This window comes from Elephantulus edwardii, unplaced genomic scaffold (assembly GCF_000299155.1).
Source record: "Elephantulus edwardii isolate Elephantulus edwardi_28Jun2011 unplaced genomic scaffold, EleEdw1.0 scaffold00086, whole genome shotgun sequence".
Lineage (NCBI taxonomy): Eukaryota > Metazoa > Chordata > Mammalia > Macroscelidea > Macroscelididae > Elephantulus > Elephantulus edwardii.
Window position 1 is genome coordinate 11,762,570 of NW_006399836.1, and position 25,453 is coordinate 11,788,022.

The 25,453-nt window shown below is 43.9% G+C and overlaps 1 protein-coding gene across 1 annotated transcript in view; it reads left to right on the forward strand.

The window, feature by feature from the left end:
- The first annotated feature begins 7 nt into the window (after nt 1-7).
- RBFOX2 (RNA binding protein, fox-1 homolog (C. elegans) 2) overlaps nt 8-25,453 on the forward strand; it is a 379,765-nt gene continuing 354,319 nt past the window's right edge. The window contains 1 exon segment of the mRNA XM_006890161.1: nt 8-127. Within this exon segment, the coding sequence (XP_006890223.1) occupies nt 8-127 (120 nt within the window).

Here is a 25,453-nt window from a genome sequence, read left to right on the forward strand (position 1 = left end):
CCGGGGGATGAAGCGGGAGTCGGAGCTGGAGCTGCCGGTGCCCGGAGGGGGAGGAGACGGAGCCGAGCCCGGCCTGAGCAAGCGGCCGCGCACCGAGGAGGCGGCGGCCGAAGGCGGCGGGATGCAGGTGACCGCGCGGGACGGGGCACCCCGTTAGCGGGAGGGCGCGGCGTGGGGGTCTGGAGGGGAGGCCCGGGGCTCGCCGGCTTGGAAAGGCGGGCGGGCGCCCAGGGGTCGTGGATCGGAGGAGGGAGGGGGCCGGCCGGGGCCTGGTAGGGAGGAGGGTAGGTGGGGAGGGGGTCTGGGCTCGGGCTTGGCAGCGAGGGATGCAGGGGGGCTCCGAGGTGCCCAGAGGGTCCTGCTTCCAGAGAGGACCAGGAGGACAGAGCGCGTGAGTGTGTCTTTGGGGGACAATTGAACATGGTGGTTGAGATGGATTCCATTCCTCCCAACCTTTTTCTAGTTCCCGAGGGTGAAATGGAAGCTGGGGCGAGCTGGGGAGCCCTCGGTGTGTTTGCTAGAGGCGAGCGGCCGGGCTGGGGTGGAGGATGGGGGCTGCAGTGGTGGGAAAGGTCCCCGAGGGGGAGGAGGACCTTTCAGCCACCCCAGGGCACGCTCTGAGATAGGCAAGGTGAGCGGCGTTGGAAGCAGAGGAAGAAAAAAAGAAGCCAGGCAACTCCTCGAAAGGGGATGTATGTGGCTGCGATTGTGGGTTCAATCAGTTGTACAGGGAGGATGAGAAGTCCAGAGGAGTTTGCAGGGACACCGTGGCGCTGAGGCTCATTAACTTTTCTAGAGCATGCCAGTAAGTCCAAGAAGAGAGAGACTCCAGATGCCCAGGGAGCTGCGTTGTCAGTTGCATCCTTTTAACGACCTGGGTTTATAAAAGCAGAGTTAGATTAGACTAGGTTCTGAGTGGTGGAAGCAAAGATTGATAATTTGGGAGGGAATGAAGACACAGTGATGATAAGTGCCTTCCTAGTTAGTTAGTTGCAAGTTTCACATCTTCTGTTCAGGAAATACTTAATTGAAATGCAGGGCTCACTTTCTAGCAAATTGTTCAGAGAATCTCAATCAGAGAATGTTGGGGGGGTGGGGACCAGAGACAGCTTTTCTGGGGCCTCTTAGCTTGCGTGGACTTGGAAGATTCTTATGTGAAATAGTGTCTGTGCCTCACTTTTCTGAGGATGAGTCCAAAGCTTTTCAGTTCTCAAAAGTGTTTTTTTTTTTTTTAACTTTTTTATTTGTATTGGTTTGTTTACAAAGTTCATGATCTTACCCACCTGATTATATAGATGAGGAATCAGACCTCCAGAGATGGGTAGTAATTTTTCTAGACAGTCCAGGCTGTGAAACTAGAACCAGAAGCAGCAGCAGCAGCCTGGCAGTCTTAATTCCTATTCCTGTGATCTCTCCATTGCACCTCCCCTTGGAAATCTGTGCAAAGCTTAAAGACTTCCTGTGCTGTACTCCTTGCTTTTCAAGGCCCTACATGACTTCCTGTGTTGGAGACGGAGCTGTACTTGAGCCTGGCATGTTTGCAGTATGCTTTCTGGTCTGCATTGCAAAGGCCACTCTGTAATTTCTGTTGGTTTGAATAAAGTGACTCTCTTGTTTATTTGTGATTTCTTTGGTTTTGTTTGCCTGCCCTGTTCTCCTTTAGAACTTTGTCAGGCAAAGAGATGGGAGACTTAAACACCCAGGACCATGGGAAAAAATTTTGAGGAGTGTGGGTGAGCCATCAGGTGAGGTGAGTTAGCTGTGGATGGTAAAGAGGGAAGAGCAGAGGAGGGTGCTAGAGTGTGCGTGTTCCACTTGCTATGTCTGTATGTATTAATTTATTGTTTCTACCAGCTTCCTTTCCTTTCCTCCTGGGACCCATTATTTGCTGGCTGCCTTCAAATTGACTGAGGACAGTTGTATTTGGAAGTGGAGCTGTGTTTTGGGACTTAGGGGACAGGCAGAGGAAGGAGTGAATTAGATCCTTTGGGTATAGATGGGTGACTTAGAACTAGCCCATAGAGAATCTGCTTTTCACTGTGTGTGTTCATGGATACTCTTTATTTTTCACCATGTACATTCCTGCTGTTATTTCCTTAATCTGTTTCACATATTCAGGTTTTTTGAAATTTTTTTAAAATTTTCTTTAATTTTTGTTATTTTTGTGTGAGTGTACCGTCAAATCAGATCTGACTGGTACAGGAGGAGATTGACCCTCCTTCCCCGGCAGAGCATCTGGTGGATTCGAACCGTGCGCCTCTGCGATTGACATATTCAGTTTATCATTGAATTGCTGACCTTGCCATATGGCTTTTGGGAGCTCAGTGGTTGTGTGTTACATGTTTCACTGCTTACCAAAAGGTCATTGGCTCAAGTCCACTAGCTGTTCCTCAAGAGAAAGAGATCTCCCACTTCGAAATGTACGTGTAGCCTCTAAAACCTGGTGGAAGGTTGCTGTGCATTGATTGACACATTGGAAGTGTATTTGGTTTTTGTTATTATTTTTGAAAAAAAATCTCATTTTTTTTGGCCCTTGATTTATAGTTATAAAACAGTGTTTATAGAGATTGATGTCTAAGTTGTCTACCAAAAAATAGTTAAAATTTCCTGTTGTTATGGTACATGGGGAGAGAAAATGAGTGAAAGGCTTTTTAATATCTAGTATGTGCGTGTTTGTGTTTGTAGGGGTGTGTGTGTATATATACTTAAGATTTGTTATTTCCATTCTAGAGGAATAGGAGTAGAGCTACCACAGGGTAGATGAGTGATGCAAGGGTTTGCATAATTTAGAGCCAGAGTGGCCTCTAAGTGCAGAAGTAGGTGGTTATTCTTACAGAAATGGCCAGAGGAGGCTTTATGGGAAGGTCGGAATTTAAGGTGTACTTGAGAGTAGAGAAGTCATCATGTGCAAACGGATGATAACTTAGCCTACAGCTCCAGGACTTTCTGACATCATTCTGATAATTACAGTGGAAGAATTAAGATACAGTCAGCTAATGTTTATTGAGCAGCTGCTGTATGCAAAGCCCAAGGGCTACAACAGTGAACAGAGTCCCTGCTCTGAAACTGACACTTTGAGGGAAGGAGACAGACAATAAAGAAATCAAGTATTATTAGGGAGGGAGAAGTGGTCAGAGAAGGCCTCTCTGGTAGGTGACCTTTGGATGAAGTGAGGGTTAAGGCTGAGAAACCGTGGGTGCAGAGGCATTGAGAAAGGAGTGTGCGTGGTGAGCTTGAGAAGAAGTCAGAAGGGAGTTGAGGAGGATGATCAGCCATGTAGAGATGCCTGTAAACAGGCTGCTTGCTGTCCAGGCGATTCTGACCTGTGGTGACCCCAGGTATATCAGAGTAGGACTTGTAGGGTTTTGCAAGGCCTGTGACCTATAGGAAATAGCCCATCTTCTGAGGTGTCTAGCAAGACTTGATCTGCCAATCTTTTGGTTTACTAGGAGGTCAAGTGCTTAACAGTTTATGCTGCTCAGGAGACCTGGAGGTGCCTATGTTGTTATTTGCTGTCAAGTTGACTCTGACACCTGGGGACCTAGTGCACTACGGAATAGAACTCTTCCTCAGGGTTTTCTTGGCTTAACATCTGCAGATCATCAGGTATTCTGTAGGTTAGTGCTTGAACACAAGCCCTTTGTACTATGGAGTGGCTTTAGAGATACCTGTAGGCCCTTTGTAAGTATTTTCCAATTGAATGACTTAAAAAAATCTTTGTATCGCTAACCTTTTTCAGTCTATGGCTTTGTCTGCATGCATGTGTTTTTAAATTACAGATTAACATGAGTGGAGTTTTTTGGAGGCTATGGCTTCGTCCTTGAAGCTGTACCAGATAGCTTTTTGTTGCTGTTAGGTGCTGTTGAGTTGATTTTGGGCTCTGTGACATGATAGGACTGCCCATAGTGTTTTTTGGTCTCTAATCTTTATAGGACCCTGTTGCCAGGTCTTCCACAGCACTGTTGGGTAGGTGTAATCACTGATCTTTTTTTTTAACTAATTTTAATGAACGTTTACAGAAACTCAGAGTTTCCATTCATTCATTGTTGCACTTTTCTCCCTTCCCACCCACTCCCACCCAATTTGCTCTTCTCTTTGAAAAGTAAAAGAAAAATTCTTCCATTGTTACGCAATTCCTCCCTCCAAGTCTACTCCACTGTGCAGCCTTCATTCTGGACTCCTGTCATGACAATAATACCTAATCATATATCACTTTTAAACAGTTCTCTCCCTCATCTGTTTCAGTGCATTATACATTATTTATCCCCTCTTTCTCAATATTCCCTCAACCCTGATGTCAATCCGTTTTACAACAGTGGCCCTATGCAATATTTGTCCTTTTGTGACTGAGATACTTAGCATAATGTCCTCCAGGGTCACCCATTTTGTAGAATATTTCATGAGTTCCTTATTTTTCTGTGCAGTATAGTATTCCATTGTGTGAATATACCATAGCTTCTCTATCCATTCATTTGTTGATGGGAATCACTGACCTTTTTGTTAACAACCAACCACATCTGAATTACTTCCCTGATTGTTTAGCTTACAGAAGACATACTCTGCTTATCTTCTGTTGTATTGGTGACCATTCCATATTGTCCTTTAATTGTTTTATTATTCTTGTTTTCCTAGTAAGACGGGCTGTATTTTCTTTGTACTTCTTCATACCTAACATTTTGTGATTCATGGTAAGTGTCCATTGCCTGTTAAATTGAAGTTGAAATTTGCATTTTACATGTAGTTAAGTATCAGAAAAATCCTGAAATTCAGTGAGGAGGATGTTACCACAACATTCCCTTAACCTCAGAACTCACTACTATTGAGTTAGTTCTGACTCATAGTAAGCTCTCCCTCAGGTTGTCAGGCTGTGAAATCTTTCTTCTGAGGAGCTTCTGATGGATTTGAACATGCAGCTCTTGGCTTAGCAGTGCATCTTGCTATGGACTGTGCTGTGAGAGCTCCTGATAGTCCCTGTTGTTGTTGTTGTTGTTATGTGCCATAGAGGCTGAACCAACTCTCACAGCTGACTCTCCAGCAGTTTTTAGAGGCAGTAGGTTGCAAGGGATGAGATTGCCCATCTTTTCCTCCAGTGAGCAGCTGGTGGATTTGAAGAGCCTTTGAATCTGCCATTGGGTTGGCAACACAACTCCTTACCACTAGGCCACCAGAGCTTGATCTGACATTCTCTCGTCCCTTTAAATGTCAAAGGATTAACCCTTTTTCTAGAATAAAGCCTTTTATTGAGGTTAGTTTCCCAGAGCATCTCACTAAATTGAGTTACAGGTCTAAGCCTCGGAGTCTGGAGCTGAGCTCCGTTGAGTTATAACCACTAAGCTTTCGAACTAAATCATTAGTTCCCACAGTGGAGTGTGGAGACTCTGAAAGTGGGTGGTGTTGTTAATGGGAGAAAGAGGAAGGATTGGTACCTTCAGGGGTAGACTGAAGCTTTATGCGAATGGAACAGGCAGCTAACCCAGCCCTGGCAATAGTATTACAAACAACGAAATCCGAGCCATGGAATGGGAGAGAAATACAGGTTCATTTTGAAACCATGAAATGTAGCTTGAGAAATGTTATTAGTTGTTTAAGGGGACATGGAGATCACATACTCTTAATCTGGTAGAAGGGCACTCTGGTGGCACAGGGTTGGAATCCACCAGCTGTTAAGCGGGACAAAGATAGGTAATCTCTTCCCATGCAGTTTACTTCCTCTGCAGCCTGCTGGAGCGTCAGCTATGAGTGGTTCCTGGTGGTATATCCCAACTGAACAACAATTTGGTGCAAAGTGAAATGAGTGAAATATATAGATAATAGAGATGTAAGCACGTCTGAGGAATGTAATACTTGGGGTTTATAAAATATACTGGGAATTTGATTCTTTCTGTCTTTGTTTCTCATATATACAAACACTTTAACAAATATTCAGTTTTAGTGTAACTTTGTAGGAACTTAAGTGCTGCTGTAAAAGGTGTGGTGCACCTTAATTGTGTATGGCAGTGAAGTGTTGGTCTGTGGACTGCATCTGCAGGTAACTGCACTGTGTGCTGAAATAGCAGTGGGCATGGGGGTGCCGCTGGGAGGGGGGTGCTGCCGGGCGGGAGCATGCCTGTCAGTTCTGTGTGGGCTCATGCACGCAAAACCAACTCAGTGGCCCCCACAGTTACTGCTTCTGACAACCCAGTCATAAATCCAGCTTAGCCAAATGCCTGGAACCGTTGTTGGTCGGTTGTGGTTGTCTCTACTAGTAGGGTGACTGTCCGCCTGGTTTTGGGGAGCTCCAGGCACCCTGTTGTTGCTTTGTAACTGGTTTGATTCTTCAGCTGGTTTATCATCCCATTGATTTGTTTCTAGATGATTTTCTCCTTCCATGTGGGTGTATCTTTAGCCCTTGTATTTTGTATTTGGTGCTGAAATGGAACATGGTATTCCTTGGAGAGGGAACCCTGCTCTATCCTGTGCCATTCGCATTGCCTCTGATACACTCATCCCGATTACCCCAGTCACTGAATCAGTCCACCTCATGGAGGGTCTTCCCCTCCTGTGCTGTCCCTCCACCCTACCAAGCATGATGTCTCTCTCCAAGGACCTGTCTGTCCTTACAACATGTCCAAAGGATGTGAGACGAAGCCCCAGAATCCTTGCCTCCAAGGAGTAGCTTGGTTTAAGCCTCTCCAGGATGGATCTGTTTGTTTTCTTGGCAGTCCATGGTACATTCAATACTCTTCTCCAGCACCACAGCTCAAAGGCGTCAATTCTCCTTCTGTCCTCCCTAGTCATTGTCCAACTCTCTGATGCATAGCAAGTGATTGCAAAGACCATGTATCAGGTGTACCTTAGTGTCCAGAGAGACACTGTTGCTCTTGAGTAGAGAGGTCCCTAACAGCAGACTTGCCCATCACAATACATTTTTTTATTTCCTGGCTGCTGGTGCCAAGAGTGTTGACCGTGGAGCCGAGCAGACTGAAGCTGTGAACAATCTCAATCTCTTCACCATCCATCCTGATGCTCCCAGTTGGTCCAGTGGTGAGAATCTTTTGTCTTCTTGACATTGAGCCTCAGTCCATACTGAAGGCTGCAGTCCTTGACCCTCTGCAGCAAGTGCATGAAGTCCTCCTCAGTTTCAGCTATCTGCATATATTTATAAAGATAACAGACTGACACACTTTCCTTTCGTGCAACTTAATGTGTAGCACCTCACTAAAACTATCAAAGTTTTCATTTCTACCTGTTTGGGTTAGGTACACTAGAGATTGGTAAATGCTTTCAGTAAAGAAATGGAGGCATAGTCCTGTAAATATTACTGAATTTTAAAAGGCTTCACAGGAGAGACCTTCAAATGTAGAACTAGGAAAGATGTCTTTGAGGAGAGAGTCGATTGAATTCAAAGTAGAATTATTCTTCAGGCTGACTCCAGAGATCAGCCTGAGGAGAATTCCTGTCAACTCCTTCCCATCTTCTATGTGTGGGGCTTTTTTGGTTTTGTTTTGTTTTTTTCACTCTCACAATGACATGTGAATAAAACAGATGCTAACTAGAGATTTAGCTTTCACTTTGTTATAGAGCAGACTGGTGGAGACAGGCCTCAGATTATAGGACTGTGGGGAAGGAGATATTCACTCCACCACTTAGGAAAAACAGGACTGTTTGCTAGTGAAGCATCATTTGACATCTCTCACATATGAATAATTTCGAGAAGCAATAAAGACAGTCCGTTGTGGTGAGCGCATTGTTTGCAGTTTTGTTTATATTTGTAAAACCCAGTGAGCATCCTTATTTTGGGACACATGTGCACTTCTTCAGGCCGGGAGGGAAGAACTTCAGAGCTGATGGAAGGGCAGTAATTGGAGCATGAGCAGACAGATGGAGCGATGGATGGCATGTGCATGTGGTGTGTGAGGTGGCCCCTAGGAGTATTGAGTTTCTTATTATTCTCCCCTCCAGCCCCAAAATGTGCAGGCAGCTTACATGGCTAAAGTTTCATTATCTAATCCATCACAGATCAGCTTGAATAAACCCATTGGCTGGCGCTGATCTAGTTAGGAGGGTAGTGCAAAGCTGCTTGAGCCAGGATTGGGACAAATCGGATCAGAACTGCCTTGTGAATCCTGGACATATTTCTCTAATTTAGGTGGGTAAAGTAGTGTGGGCAGTGAGTTATTCAGGAGACAACGTGGATGAGCAGTTAGCCACCATGTTTTCCCAAATGATGTCTGAGGGGGAAAGTGCATGAGAAATGCTAGTATTTGTCTGGAGGAGTTAAGATGCTTTGATTACTAGAATCTATTTTTTTTTGCTCTTGCACCCAGGAGTGATCTTTTCCAGTAGCTGTTTTAGCACTCTAGTGCTGCAGTAACAGAAATGCCACAGTGGATCACTAACAATCCAGCCAACTTTCTCCCAGTTTAGGAAGCTGGAAGTCAGAATTGAGCGCCCTGGCTCTGGGAAAAGCCTTCTCTCTGTTGCCTCTGGAGGAAGGTCCTTCCTTGTCTCTTTTGAGTTTCTGCTCCTGGGTGATACTCATGTGGCTTGGCATCTCTTTCCCCCATCTCTGTTTCTTTCCCCTGCTTGTTTAATCTCTTGTATCTCAAAAGAGATTAGCTCCAAACACACACCATGCACTAATCCTGTCTCATTAGCATAACAAAGACCGTTTATTCCCTAGTGGGATTATAACCACAGGCAGAGAGGGTAGAGTTTGCAGCATATAATCCCCCCCCAACATAAAATTTTTGGGGACACAATTCGGTCTGAAACAGAGCATCTGGAGATTCATTGTGATCACTTAGCCGGGGTTTCCTTTCCGAGTCTCCTCGGTTTTTTCAGTGCTTGAAGGGGAGATGATTATTACTATTACTAACATAAATATGTAATGGTATCCGTTACTCATACCTAGGCAGAATGTAATGAAAGAACACATTCACTTTCTCGAATTTGAATCCTGGCTTCCTCCCTATGGGCTGAATGACCTTTCCTTTTGCGGGTGAGTTTGTTCTACCTCCTGTCGACTCCCTAGGTGTCCAGAGTAGAACTGCCTAGTCGGGTTTCTGCGTGTGTAAAATCTGTACAGAAACAGTGTCACGTCTTTTTCTGCTGAGCAGCTGGTGGAGTCAAACTACTGACCTTTTGGTTAGCAGCTGAGTGCTTTAACCACCATATACCACAGCTCTTTACTTGACCTTTAAGCAAAATTTTTAACATCACTGAGGGCCAGTTCTGTGAGTTTAGAGAATGAGTGTGTGCTCTAATGAGGAACTGAGCTCCCTTAAAGTGCCTGGAAAGGAACCCAGAAATGAACGCTTATTTCTTGCCTGTCTTATATCCTGCTATACGGCACTCACTCTGTTCCTGTTCACTGCTTGATCAGCGTGGAGTGGTTAACGTGCTTCCGATTGATTAAGTGCCAGAGTGAGTGGATAACTACCAGCGATGAGCAGAGTGTTAAACTGGTAAACTTAATTTGCACATCATCCAGTGTGGAAGAGGGGGTGAGGGGTCTGTGTTCTGTCTCTGCAGTCTCCCTTGTTAGAGACTGGAAGGGGTGTATTCACTTGTTGTTGTTATGTGCCATCGAGTTGCTTGTGACTCATAGCGACCCTATGTACAAGAGCCCTAAACGCCGTTCTATCCTGTGCCAACCTCGCCGTCTCAGACACACTCATTCCCACCACCCCAATCACAGAATCGATCCATCTCATCGAGGGTCTTCCTTTCCTGCGCCGTCCCTCCACTCTCCCAAGCATGATGTCCCTCTCCAAGGACCAGTTGCACATCTGGGATCACCGTGAATCAGAACCACCACCAACACAAGGATGACAATCACATGTCCCTTCACTGGAAATGAAATGTTTCACAGAACCTAGGGTTTCCTGCTGGAGCCTGAGGTTCGGTGTGCTGGCTGTTTCAGTGCTGCATGGGGTACAGGAGCAGCGAAATATCGTTTGTGTTTAAAGTTTTATATGGTTTATGTGCTGCATTGAACAGATGGGTGCTTTTTGTTCTTAATTTGGTTTATGGAAACGGAGTTGCATTTCTTTGTAATCGCTATTGTGGTTTCATTCTAGTCTCTTCAGACATGCTCTCTAGACTGCTAGCAGTACTCTGTCAAAAAGAGCAGATTCTTGCTTAAAATCATTTTGATAGTTTGCCTTTGACCCCAGGGTAAAGTCCATCCTCTCATTTGGCCTACCCTGTTCATCTGGCCTGATTTCTGCCTACTTTTTCTAGCCTCATTCCCCTACCCCCCATTTTACCGCCAAAGTTTCCTCTGTGTATTTTGTATCCAGGCTAATTGATACTCAGGCACATACACATTACATGCACAGTGCACATGTCTGTGCCCAGGAACTTGCTTCTTCATGGTGTTTTGTACCCAGGCTAATTGATATTCATACAGATAGACATTGCATGTATGTTCATATGCTCAGGGATGTGTTTCCTCAATGAATTTTTTTTTCTTCTCTCAGTGTATTTTGTACCCAGGCTAAGAATCAGTTCTCCTCTCTGATGCCTTTTGTGATTGCTTCTATCTATCCTCCCCTCCTGTTTTCTGAACTATTGCACCCATAGCTGTGTTACAGCATTTACTCTTTAGGTGAACATTTATTTAAATTTTTTCCTTAGCATTTAGCATGTTGTCTGGCCCAGAATAGGCCAGAGAAGATTTTTCTTGTTGAATTGGCCTTTGTCTTCTCACTCTTCCGTTGGGCCTGCAGATGTCTTTAATTGTTTCTCCAGATTTTCCCTGGGGGGTCTGGCCCTTGGTCTGCTTTGCAGCTCTTATGAAGGCTGGTGTTGTGTGATATTTGAATGCTACCTGATCTTTCCATTGGTATCAGAGGTTAAGGGTGAGGGAGGGACCTCTAAAAACAGAAGCTGAGGTGGAATGTAACAGCCAAATGTGTTGAGTAGGCATGGCAACCTTATACTTCGTTTCCTGTGCTTAGATATTAATTGAGTGCACGTGTAAGTGTATATAAAGCTCCTTTGTGACAGTCCGGGTAGGGAAGGGGTGGAACAGCACAGTGAGAGGCACGATTAGCGCTAACCTGTTCCAGTTCAGTGGAGCAGTCTGTTGATCTTCCCTTTGGAGTGGCGCTGACGGGTTCTGGAGTGTTGTAGTTGCAGGGTAATCGCCACCATTTGGAGTAAGAACCGATGGGTCAGATGCTGGGCCCTACCCTGTCCCTTCTCCACTAGCAGATTGTGTGAACTATTACAGCATCCTCCCCCTCCTCCATATTAGAGCTTATTTTTGTGAATTTAGGAAAAATACCTAGCTAGCCGAGACACCTCATAGAATACATGCTGTTTTCCAGATGACTCTGTTTGTTTAAAAATGAGGAAGCTTGATAGTCAAATCCCAAACTCAGTGCTGTCAGGTGTATTCCAACTCCTAGCAACCCCTTGTTGTTCTGTGCCATTATGTCGACTGTGACTCCTAGCGATCCTATGAACAGTGTCTCTGAATGCTGCCCTGTCCCGAGCCAACCTGTCTCCGACACACCTGACCTCTTTGTCACAGTCCGTGTGTCAGTCCATCTCCTCCAGGGTCTTCCTCTTCTGCTCTGGCCCTCTACCCCTAGGAGAGACAAGAACTCAAGTTCCGTTGAGCTTCCAATGCTGTCTGGAAGTCAACTGCCATGTCTTTTTTTCTGTGGAACTGCTGATGGGTTTGGACTGTTGACTTTTTTCAGAGTTAGCAGTAGAATGTTTAAACCACTGTGACACTAGGGCTCCTGACCTTGATAGACTTCTGTTGCATTTCAGCTTTGGAAGTTGATTCGTAAACATATTTTTACAGGATTCTCTTATTTCTGGTACTTTGCTTCCCTGGCCAGTTTCACTTTTTTTTGTTTCTGGTGTGGGCTCCTCTGTACCTGTTTGCCAGCATTGAGGCTTCTTTGCTAATGTACTAGTTGTTGTGCACCTTTGGAACTGACCCATAGCTAACCCCTAACTGGGGTTTTCAGAGGCAGTAAATTGTGTAGGAGGAGATTGGCCAGCTTCCTCCTACGGAGCACCTGGCAGGTTGAAACCACGGGCCTTTATGATTGCAGTGCAGCTTCTAACCACTAGACCACCAGAGCTCCTCTTTTAAGGTGATTGAGAATGAATAAAGCCAGTAGTTAGAGGGGAATGTGCGGGAGCAGCCATAATGTAATTTCCTTCTGATGTATCCTGCACATATGTGGCATATAAAGATTTTGGTAGGCGATTCAAAGCACAGATAATATGATAAATACCACTTAGGAAGTAGATGCCCTTCTTGGATTTCCAAATGATAATGGCTGAATAACCGCTTAGAAACCTATTTTCTCAAGGGTGGGAAAGAGCCTTTGAGGTTTCAGCTTCCATGTGGGTATGTTCCATCATGTCCCCAGAAGACTCCCTGGGATGTGGGATTTCTTCCCGACTGTGAGGCTGGTTCCTTGGGGTCTTCTTTGCTGAGGAAAAGAGGTTTTGTATGGAGATTGGATGGTTAGTGAGAAGACATATCATTTATTTTCTTTCTGGCTGTATTGATTTTGTGTGATCCTGACTGAGAATACCATGAAAGCATGATTCCCTGTGGGGCTTACTGTGGGACTCTCCCAGTTCTAGGGGTTGGGGCAACGATAGAAGCCATGCTAAAAGAACTAGAGGATGAAAAACAAGGAACTCACAGAATATTATTCAAAATGGGTGAGCCTGGAGGACATTATGCTGAGTGAAATATCTCAGTTGCAAAAGGACAAATATTGCATGGTGCCACTGCTGTAAAATGGGACTGATATCAGGGTGGGGGTAAGACTGAGAAAAACTGGATAAATTGTGTGTACTGCATTGAAACTGAATAATTTAAAAGCGGTGTATGATAGGGTATTATGGTTATCACAAGAGTCTACAATTAAGGTTGCATAGTGGAATGTACTTGGGGCGGTGGGAGGGGTGCGGGGGGATTGTGTACCAGGAGGGAGTCTTTCTTTTACTTTTGAAAGAGAGGAGCGAACTGGGGGACGGGGACGAGGAGGGGGGGGTGGGAGGAGAGGGCTGGGCTGGTAGAGAAGTGCAGCAATGAATGAATGGAAATCCAAATTATCTGTAAATGTTCATTAAAATTATTTTTTTAAAAAAATCCTTCAGTATTGCAACTTGGGGGAAAAAAAAAGAACTAGAGGACCAGCAGACGAGGACCTGGCATTGTGGAAACTGAATGTGGACTCTAGCTACTGCTTGAGTTGGAATGGAGGCTCATGGGAAAGTCTTCCCATTGCTTTATTTTGAGCAGCTTTTGCCTCTGTGGATTGGCAGCTGTCCAGAGAAGGAGGTGTTAATTCCTTTCGGCCAGAATGCTTTCCGAGTAGACCTGTATGGTTTTCACTTACAGGTTCATTTTAGGGATATGACTTGTTCTGAGACAAGAGGACTTTGGTCCATCTTCTGGGAGCTGTTGAGGTTTCTTGGTGGGCCTCCTGTATTTAGCTTGGATTATCTGGCAAGTAGAAAAGCAGCTGCGTAGTTCGTCCTTGTTGGATGGAACTTAGCCTCGTAGGTCATCCTCTCTTGGGGCTTTTTATACAGTCACACTTAACAGCCTGCAGTTTCCTTTCCTCCCTCTTCTGCAGCTCAGTGCTCCACTAATAATCTCAAAAGGGTGGGTGAGCATTTTGCATGAAAGGCAGGAATTGCAATTTTCTCCCTTCTTGCCCACCGCCGTGTTTGTAAATGAGGTCTCTCACCCCCTGTTCAGTCTGAATCTGTGGCTTCAGCAGCTTCCACCTGCTGTTTCTGGGTTTCTAGGGGCTGAGACAGTAGGACTGTGTGATTTCAAAGCAAGAACTGGCAAAATAAGAGGATGTTTTGTGGCTGCCCTCAGCATCCACAAAGCTTAACTCATTGGTTTGCACCTCATACAAGCTTCCAGGAACACTGTCACTGTCAGTGGCTGGTACAATGGCTTTGAGGAGTTTGTTAGAATTTCAGAAGTTTTCCACAATGGCTGCCTCTCAGTGGGAGCTTTGGCAAGGTTTGCAGGGAGTTGGTAGTAACTTGGTTTTGAAAATGCCACTCTACTCTTATGCTGCCCATCTGTCTCTGAGAGAGGCAGCCTTGTAAGAATGCAGAGGAATACTGTCTAGTTCTCAACTGGTGCATTATATAGATGTCTGCTTTTATAGTCATCCAGATTTTACTGCTTGTTTTGTAGGTTGCATTCATATTTGTAGTCTGATTTAATAGGCAGTTTTGACTAATTTTGCTGTCCTCTGAGACTTTGTAATGCTGGTCATATTTAGAGTCTCTTTGGGTTTGGACATGAATATTTTCATTGGCTGCTTCACCCCCTCCCCTGCCGTTTCTCATTACTTATTGCGCTGTTATGTGCTGTCAAGTTGGAATCCACTTAAAGCTGACCCTCCAGCAGGCTTTCAGAGGCTGTACATTTGCACTGGAGAAGAATGCCTGTCTTTCTCTGTTGGAGCAGCTGGTGGACTCCAACCACAGGCTACTTTACCATCACAGCTACGTTATGTATTGTAGATACCTCCTTTGTAACCTCTAGTCTTTGTGTTTTGAGTCTTTTGCTGCCTTTTGCAATACTAAATAGATACATTTTGGACTACAACAGTTTTGTTTTTGAGCTGGCTGTGTTTATAGTGTTGAAGGCAGTTGGTTAACTTCTAATAGCACTTCCTTTCAGACTTAAGCATTAATGGAAGCACTTCTCAGGGCCCTTTGTGGTTTTTGTTAGTGGTATGAAAGATGAAAGTGTTGTGATTGATAGATACCCAGGAGTGAGTGAGAGTGTATGTATCTGTGTGTGTGTGTGTGTGTGTGTGTGTGTGTGTGTCCCATTTCCTTGCTGTGTGTGGTCGCACAGGAGGACATTGCCCCTCCTTCTCCAGGTGAGCTTCTGGTGGATTCGAACTGTGTATTTTCAGGATTGCAGTGCAGTTTCTTGCCACTAGGCCACTTTAATATATATTTTAACTATTGTATTTTACTTTCAGTACTAGCATCTGATAGGACTCCAAGACTTTGTGCCTATTCCAAACTTAATTTGATCAAACCCATATCTGTGCCTGGGTTTCTCACCCCTGCATCATTCCTAATTCAAATCTTTAAGACTTTATTTAGTGACACGATTCCTCATGCCTATTTCCCATCTTCACAAGTCTCCCCTTCTCCAAACAAGTAGAAACTGTTACTCATTTATGTTTTACTCTTCCCCTGAACATTTTTTACATAAACATTAGCATACTTTATTTTTTCTTTATCACTTTCTGCCTTTAAGTGAGATTTTTTAAATGTTGTAAAATGTATTAGCTTTTTAATAGTAGTTTTTTTTTTAGTGTCATGCTGAGGAAATTATTTTTTTTTTTTTACACTCTAGGATAATAAAAGTTATTGGGATGAGCTTTGCACTTATACCTGAGTTAGGCTCTCAACTTTCCTGCTGCACAGCACAGGGTTTTTTGTTTTGTTATGTAACTTTTCTAAGCCTTATTATTGTTCTTACGTGCCATCAGGTTGCCTGTGATGCATAGTGACCTTATATACAGCAGTTCAGAATCCTGCCTTATCCTGAGCCAGTCTTACTCACCTACCCCCATTGTCCCAGTTACTGTATCAGTCCGTCTCATCTGGGGTCTTCCTCTCCTACCCTGTCCCTCTGTCCTTCTAAGTATGATGTCCTTTTCCAAGGACCAGTCGCTCCTGGCCACATGGCCAAAATATGTGAGATGGCTCTTCAAAATCCTAGCCTTTTATAATATTTCTTTTAGGATTAGTGTAGCAAGTAAAACTGATGTGTATGTAGTGTACTTAGTTCAGAGACTGACATATAATAGGCGTTCTACATAGAATAACTCTCAAAACTCTAAAGTCATGGCCAGTTGCTTTGAAACAAACTCATAGCTGATCTTCCAGTGGGTTTTCAAAGACTGTAAACCACAGGGGAGAAGATTGCCTGTTTTTCTTCTTGGAACAGCTGGTACATTTGCATTGTCCACTTTGGTCCACAGTGCAGCTTCTTACTGACTCGCCCCTGGAACTCCCTACACAGAATGACTGTTTTTATTATTGTTGTTAGAGGCTACAGCGTCAGCTCTGGTCCCTAGTGACCATGTTTGTACAACAGAAGCACTGGTTGGTCCTTCGGTTACTGTGTTTGAGCCTGTCATTGCAGCCAGATGTCAGTGCATTCCTCTTTTTCAGTTATCCTGTACCGAGCATAGTGTCCTCCTCCAGAGACTGATCCTGCTGGTCCCTCCTCATTACGTGTCTAAAGTATGTGGGACCACGTCTGTCCAGCTTTATCTAAAGAGTGTGCTGGTTGTCCTTCTTCCAAGACTGATTTGCTCTTCAGGCAGTCCGTGGTATACACTCAATATTCCTTGCCCACACCACACTTAAAGACATCACTGTTTGTCCAGTTTTTACATGATATGTTGTTGTTGTATACCATTGAGTTGGAATTGACTAATAGCTGACCTTCTAGAGAGTTACTCACCTTTGCTTTGTGAAGCATCTGGTGGATTTGAACTGCTTGCCTTTGGGATTGCATTGCAACTTCTTGCCATTACGCTACCAGAGCTCCCTATGTGTCATATGAGACAATTAAAAATACCATAACTTGGGTTAGACTACTTTTGTTCTCAAGTGACATCTAGAGTGTCTCTCTTTCTCTCATACTCTCTCTCACCCACCCACTCTCTTTTCTGTGCTCACCACATCCCTTTATATTTGTAGATTTTTTTTTAAAAATTTTAGGTTGTTTATTTGTTACCTTTTTGGTATTAAGACTATTCTCTTCAGGTCTACTGTAATAAAAATACCCCCTTATCCCAACACTACCAACAAAACAAAACAAAAGCCTGTTGCCATTATGTTGAAGGATGTCTAAATGTCTCTGCTTGCCTCAGGAATTGATGAATGGAATACCAATTGATATATTTCAGCATACAGATGCTACTCTGGATATGCTCACCAGCTTATGCTAAGAAATTGCCAACTGACTGAAAGATCCCTATGTTTATTCCCATTCTAAAAAGTGACCCGAAAGTATGGAAATTATTGAACAGTAAATACACACAAGCAAGATCCTGCTGAAGATTATCCAAAAATGACTGGAACTGTACTTTGACAGAGAACTACCAGATGTGGAAGCTGAGTCGGTTTAGAAGAGGCTGTGAAACGTGGGACATCATAGCAGAAAGCAGAGAGTACCAGAGGACTGTCTATCCATGTTTCATTGACTATGCAAAGGCATCTGACTGGATCATAACAGACTGTGGCTGACCTTGAGGAGAATGGGAATCCCAGAACACTTAAATGTGCTCATACAAAACCTATAGTTAGACCAGGAAGCAGTAGTCAGAACAGAGCAGGGAAACACTGCATGGTTTAGGATCAGGAAAGGTGTCCATCTGGGATACATCCTATCTCTATACTTTTTCAGTCTATATATAGAACAGATCATTGGGGAGGCTGGAATTTATGAGAAGAAATGTGGCATCAGGATTGGAGGAAAACTCCAACCAACATTATTCCTATCCTTGTTTGCTGAAACTGAGGACAGGAGGTGTATGCTTCAAGGACTGTAGTCTTCAATATGGATTCAAGCTCAATATCAAGAAAACAAAGATACTTATCACTGGGCCAATTTGCAGCTTCATGATAGAGAAGAAATTGAGATCGTTAATAACTTTAGCATGCTTGGTTCTACAATCAACACTCTTGGCACTATCAGTCAAGAAATCAAAAACCAAATTGCTTTGGGAAAATCTACTGTCAGGGATTTCTCCAGAGTACTGAGAAGCAACACTTGTCAGTCTGGCGACTATGATGCGCCTGATCCAGGGCATGATCTTTGCAGTTACTTGCTATGCTTCAGAGAGCTGCACAATGACTAAGAATGATAGAAGGTGGATCAGGGCCTTTGAGTTGTGCTGGAAAAGAGTGCTGTACATATATAATGGACTGCCAGGAGAACAAACAGGTATGTCCTGGAGAGGGTAAAATCAAGCTGCTCCCTGAAGGCTGGGATTTTTTAAATTTTTATTTTATTATTTTTTGTGTGTACCGTCAAATTGGCTCTGACTGGTAGAGGAGGAGATTGCCCCTCCTCCTCCAGCAGAGCGTATGGTGGATGCGAACCACGTACCTCTGGGATTACAGTGTAGCTTCTTGCCACTAGCCCACCGGAGCTCCCTGACGCTAGGATTTTTATGCTCTCTCTCACATACTTTGGGCCTGTGGCCAGGAGGGACCAGTCCTTGGAGAGGGACATCATGCTTGGAAGAGCGGATGGACAGCACAGGAGAGGAAGACTCAGAATGAGATGGATTGACTCAGTGACTGGAGAAATGGGATTAGTTTGTCAGAGATGATGAGATTGGCTCAGGATAGGGCAGGGTTCAGAGCTGTTGGACATAGGATCACTGAGATGTACCGGCAACTTGATGGCGCATAACAAGTATGACTGATTAGTACAGGATCGCATGTTAGTATGCTGCTGTGTTTTTATGTGATCATGAGGTCACAGAGTTAGAGAACTAGTCTGTGTTCCCTTCCTTCATGTGAATGCCCTCCATATCCCTGACTGATGGATCTTAGAGATGTGTGTGTAAAAGACAGGCCTCCTCGGCTTTCTGCCTGCCCCCCGTCAGCTGCTCCTCATTCTCTCCGGCTCTCTAGGGCACATTTTGGGTCAGCAATCCTATTTGTCATCGAGTTGGTAATGATACTCAGGATCTGCCTGAAGTCATTGCATGTGAGACTCTCCCTGCAGTGTGATTTTATTCAGTATGACATCTTTTATATCTCAAATACCCAGAATACCTTGGTTCATCCTGCCACGGCTGTCAGGAGCTGTTCCGTGAACAGGTTTGGTGTTGATTTGTGAGGCAGGGAAGGCTTGGTTCCCTGGAGGTGTTTGCATGTTGGTGATTATAATTGCCTTTGGCCTCACTTAATGGCTATGTCCGTGGAATGCCCTGGGGTTGAGGGAATTCTCTTTTTTGCTGTAATGTGGCCTCTGTGCCACTGAGACTCGATGGAAAAGACGTAGATGTAGTTCAACGAATAGGAAATATTATACATGTCAGTAAAGGACTCTAACTCAGACATAGAGCGAGTTCAAGTTTAGACTTTACTGCTCGGTTAACCTTCAGACTCCTTTTCCGAATTGGCTTCTACGGTGGTCTTTGTCTTCCCCTGAACTTTATAGGGACAGTGGCACTCTGGCGGCTTGGAAGTGGGGTGGGAGGGGATGAGTGCTGATGCCGCCTCTGTCCTTCATGTCTGCAGAGCATCATTAAGTTCCCTGGCTTAGCTGTGGGTGCATTAGGCCTGCGTGGTCTCTGTGACCTGGCTTGCACAGGTTGTATGTATTCCTTCTGTAGGGAGTAAATGGAAGCAGGCAGACCACCAGATGCTGTGTTGTTTCCCTTATTGCTTCTTCCTTCACACCCGGTGTAAGGTTTCCAGGCATTTGTGCAACCTGATAGCAGAAAGCGCCTGTCCTAGCAGCCGAGAGACGGGTTGGCAGGTGGCTCAAATTACTCCGTGTTCCTGATAAGAGCCACTGATCCATGCTAGTGGCTGCTGGGGGTGGGAGATGAACTGCTGGCATCCTCTCCAGCAGGAGCCATGACGGGCATCTCTGCGCTGACCCAGTACTCCAGGTGCATGCATATCAGAGGCAGTTTGGGATCAGGGAATATACACTCTTTTGAGATGTAGATTTTGTCAGTGAGGAGTTGAGGGCTTCTGCAATGTTGGCATACAGCCCTGGGAAGAGCACTAACGCAGGAAATGTAAAGTCAGATCTGAGGAATAGGATATTTTCTTCTTCCACCTTTTAACCTAAACCTTAGTTGGATTTACTGAGTCCTGTAATGTTAGGTACTTGGCACAGTGATGAGGAAGACTTGAGTTTGTATTGTAGAAAGAAATGTACACAGACTTTCCATTCTGGGCGATAATTGCTCTGGTAGAAGTATGCACAGAGTATACCTTAAAACAGTGCTTTAGTAACATGATTATACCTCTATCAGAGAAGTTATTACACAGTATTAGAATATTAGGCTCAGACATCAGGCTACTTGAATTAAAATTAATTTTCTAAATCTACGTAACTGTGTCCTTGGGGTAAGTTACTTAAGCCCTTTCTGTTTTAATTTTTCAAGTGAAAGTAATACTAAAATAGTGATATTAGTAGTTTCTACTTCACAAGGTTGTTATAAGGATTGTGTTGTTGTTGTGGTTAAGTGCCATCGAGTCATAGCAACCATAGCAAGGAGAGTCCTTGACGCTTGGGTGCCTTTCATCCTCTTTCCAGGTTCATAGGGTTTCTGGAGGCAAACTATTATGGAAGTGGATGCCACTCCTCCTTCCATGGTTATAAAGATTAAATAAATGAATTCAGTAAGTATAATGTGCGTGGAAGAGTTATTGGGCCTTGTTATCAGCATTATACATTTTGGTGGTTGTTACAGCATAGTGGAGGGTATCAGGGACAGGAGATATATACTGACCAGTGGTCGGATAGCATCTAGGGTGGTACAGCAATCCAGGGTGGTATATCTTTCAGGATTGGTACAGCGTCCAGCATGGTATAGCATCCAGGTTGGTACAGTGTCTGGGAGTGGTCCAGTGTTTGGGGGTGGTACAGCATCCAGGATGGCACAGCATTCAGCGTGGTGTAGCATACAGTAATCATGGAAAGATTCACCAGCTATGCCCAGTTCTCTACAGGAGGATCACTGCTATCACACATGAGCAGATGAATGAGTGAGGGGCTGACTGTCTGTGTAATTATGTGGGATGCATGATGGGAGTCGACTTTCTGAAAGTTGTGTATAAGAACCCCATGACTGCTTCAGGGAAGGAATCTTCCTCTCTCCTCCGGGAGCTGAATAGAGGCACTGACCCACTGGTTCTGGCCATGGTCTCTGGTGCTTTTCTGTGCTGCACGACAACTATTCTAGCACATACTGTAGGCCACGCACTCTTAGAGGTGTGTTACATGTACAGTTGTAATTTATTTAATACTCCCAACAACCTTGTGAGGTGGAGAGTATTACTATTCACTTTTATAGATGAAAATAAGGGCACAGACAAGCTCAGTAATTAAGCCAGTGGACATACCACTAATTAGACAGAGTGATAATATTCCTTATTTAAGGTAAGATGGTAATTAAGTATATAAAACAGATACACATGCTTTCTGTTTTCTAAAAACCTTTAGGAGAAATCATTTTAGCTCAGAATCAAATCAGCTCATCCATTCTTTCTTCTTTTTTCCATGTCTAAAAGGGAAAAAGTGCTAATGTATCACCACTATCGTTCTTTATATGAAAAGTAAAAAAAAATTATATATATACACACACACACATATCTCTCTCTCTCTCTCTCTCTATCTCTATCTCTATCTCTCCCATTACATAATGTATAGAAAGGCTTATCCTTTCTTGGAAGGCCTTGTGCTTGGTCATTCATTCATTTCACAGCATTGGAATAGTTGTGATGCGCTAACACAGAGCTGAAACTCTGGCTACAGTTAGAGGACTATCATTTTGGAACTTGAAGGTTTTTTTGTTTGTTTGTTTCCCCCCACTTGCCTGACATTTCTGTAACCTCCTCCATGGATGGTGTAGAGCAAGGCCTCACACCGTTTCAGCATTGCACTTGCCAGTGCTGTAGGAGTGCACAGGGCTGCAGACCCAGGCACGCTGGAGGCTTGCAGGAACTTGAAGTTCTTTGAGGAGTGTGTGGAGTGGAGTGTGTGGAGTGATTCTGTATTAGTAACATTTGGTAATGAAAATTTGATAAGCTAAGGAAACAGGTATTTCTGATAAGAGTGAAGAAGGTCCATCCTCCCTGGATAGCTATGCAACAGTGTCTGTTAAAAGCCAAGATGTGAGTGTGCTTTGATGCTGTGATTCCATCTCTAGAACCCTGCAGAAAGTATCACACCTAAGAATACATAGTGTAGTATTACTTGAAAAGGCCAAAAGTGGAAAACAGCTTAATTGCTCTTGGGCTAGAAATTTATTAAAGAAAATAAGCTATAGTCAGACCATGTACAATCATGTAGCCATTAAAAGAACTAGGTTGGATGAGTGTTCGGTGATTCACTGATGGGTTTTCAGAAGATGACCTACTGTGGAATGTCTGGGCAATTGATTTGTGTTTTAGTCAGGTTTAATCCGACTATCAAGGAGTCAGCTGGTGTAGTGCATAACGTACTGGGTTAGTACCGGACAAGTCAGAAGTTCACATCCATAGGAGAAGGATGGCAGTCTGCTACTGTAAAGATTTACAGTCAGCACTGACAGAGGAGCCCAGGATCTTGTTTTTGAATGTGACTGTCACGGGATGTTTGGTGGTGTGGCGGCTAGGCACTTGCTGCTAGGGCAGGGCCATGCCAGAGGGAGTCCTCGGGGCCTAGGGGTAAGGAATTGTGCTGCTGACTCCAAGCAAGGCACGTGCAGGAGTGAACAGTCTCCTCTGGTGCAATTTATAGCCTCTGCAAACCTCCTGGGAGAGTCAACTATGAGTCAGTTCTGACTCTGGGAACTTAACAGTAACAGCAGTCTGCTTCTGTAAAGATTTCAACCTTGGAAAGCCTTTGGACAGTTTAACTCTGCCTTTCAGGTTCTTTGCTAGCAATATGCAGAGAGTATGTGAGACGACAGATCTGGACCTTGCTCTCTCCTGTGCCTTCCTCATTGTCTCTGATAGACTTGAGCTCATTGTTTCAGTCACCATGTCAATCTGTCTTGTCAAGGTTCTTCCTCTCTCTACCCTTTCTCCCTTTCCAAGCATGATGTCTTTTCCTAGGACAGACCTCTCTTGACAGCATGCCCATAGAATGTGAGACAAAGTTTCATCATCTGGCCCAACAGACTTGTTTATTCTTTTGACAGTCCGTAAGACATTCCGTGTAAAGAAAGAAGGAAACATAGCCTCTTTTTCTAGGAATCACGACACATTACATGGGCCACCTCAGGAAAGGGAGTACTGAGTAATAGTGGAACAGGGGGCGAGCTCTGGTGGCCTAGTGGCAAGAAGTTGCACTGGAATCCCAGAGGAACGCAGTTCAGATCCAACAGATGCTCTGCTGGAGGAGGGGCAATCTCTTCCTGTACCAGTCAGATCCGATTTGACGGTATACACACAAAAAATAATAAAGGGACAAAAAGGAATATTATGGTCCATGAATTCTGAAATGTTTACTATAAAAAAATAGTAAAAAAGGGGCATAGGAGAAGACTTCATTGTATACTCGTTGTGCCTTTTGGAACTTGTCTTATATGGGGATACTATTCTAAAAATAGAGGTATAGGAGAGGACTTTTCATTGTATGGTATTTGCGCTTTTTTGGATTTGTTTACTATATATGTATGTCGTTGTTGTTGTTGTTATGGGCCGTGGAGTCGCTTGCGACTCATAGCGACTCTATATACAACAGCCCTAAACTCTGCTCTGTCCTGTGCCAATCTCATTGCCTTCCACACATTCATTCTGATTGCCCCAGTCACCAAATCAATCCATCTCCCAGAGGGCCTTCCCCTCTTGCGCCTGCCCTCCACCCTCCCAAGCATGATGTCCTTCTCCAAGGACCAGTCTCTCCTTACAACATGACCAAAGTATGTCAGATGAAGCCTCAGAATCCTTGCCTCCAAGGAGCAGCCCGGTTTAACCCTCTCCAGGATAAATCTGTTTGTTCTCTTAGCAGTCCATCGCACCCTCAGCACTCTTCTCCAGTACCAAAGCTCAAAAGCATCAATTCTCCTTCTATCCTCCTTGGTCATTATCCAGCTCTCTGTTGCATAACAAGTGATTGCAAAGACCATGGCCTGTACCAGACTCACCTTTGTCTCCAGAGACACTCCGTTGCTCTGTTTTTTTTTTTTTTTACACCGTTGCTCTTGAGTACTTTAGAGAGGTCCGTAACAGCAGACTTTCCCATCGCAATACATCTTTTAATTTCCTGGCTGCTGGTGCCAAGAGTGTTGATTGTGGAGCCAAGCAAACTAAAGCTGTGAACAATCTCAATCTCTTCACCATCCATCCTGAGGCTGCCAGTTGGCCCAGTGGTGAGAATCTTTGTCTTCTTGACATTGAGCCTCAATCAGTATTGGAGGCTGCAGTCCTTGACCCTCTGCAGCAAGTGCTTCAGGTCCTCCTCAGTTTCAGCAAGCAGGTTTGTGTCATCTGCATAACGCAGATTGTTGATAGATCTAACACCAATCCTGATACCACATTTCTCCTCATAGAGTCCAGCCTCCCGGATAATCTGTTCTGCATACAGGTTGAAAAGGTATGGAGACAGGACACATCCCTGGCATACACCCTTCTCAATTTTGAACCATGCAGTGTTTCCTTGCTCTGTTCTGACAACTGCCTCTTGGTTCAAGTATAAGTTTTGCATTAGCATGATCAAGTATTCTGGGATTCCCACTCTTCTCAGAGTCAGCCACAGTTTGTTATGATCCACACAGTCAAACGCCTTTGCATAATCAATGAAGCACAGTACTACTTATAAAAATAATTTATTAAAACATGTAGGAATAAACTATATGTAGGGATGGAGCTAAGTGCATATTTATTTTATGATCCTTAAACAGGCTGATTTTCATAAAATGAATATTATTTTGTGTTGGAACAAAAATGTGCCAATTTTCTTTATCACCATCAAAGAAAAAAATTGTAAGTTAGTAGCACATGGTTTTTTAAATTTTGCCTCTCATGTTTATTGGTACATAAAGTGGTGTCAGTGTTCATTATTAACTATGCCTTATTAGTAATTATTAATTAATACCTTAACTATGTCTTAGTAAGAGCAGACCCTCTAATTACATTGAAAATGCTGAAATACAGGGGAGTGCATGAACGTAGGGATGACTAAAATTGGAAAGCAGTGCTAGAAAATGATGAATGTTGCATGTATTCAAGCGTTGAATTCAGCAGTATAATTTTTAATTCATTTTATTTTATTATTTTTTTGTGTGCATACCATCAAATCGGACCTGACTGGTACAGGACGAGATTGCACCTCCTTCTCCAGTAGAGCATCTGGTGGGTTTGAACTGTGTACTTCTAGGATTGCAGTGCAGCTTCTTGCCAGTAGGCCACCAGGCCTCCCTTGAATTCAGCAGTTTAATTTTAAAGGGTCATGTTCAAATTAAAAGTGACTTAAGAAAATAAAGAGACCACTGCTGATAGCCTCTGTAGTTTTCTTAAGAAATGTCATCTTATGCACATCCAAAAACGTCTCCAACAGGGTAAAAAGGGAAGCCACAGACTGGGAAAAAGTGTTTGGTAATGACATATCAGATAAGGGACTTAAATCCAGAATTTATAAAATACTTGAGCAGCACAACAAGATAAAGGTAAATAATCCAATTGAAAAACAGGCACAGGATATGAACAGACACATCACCGAAGAAGACATTCAGATGGCTAA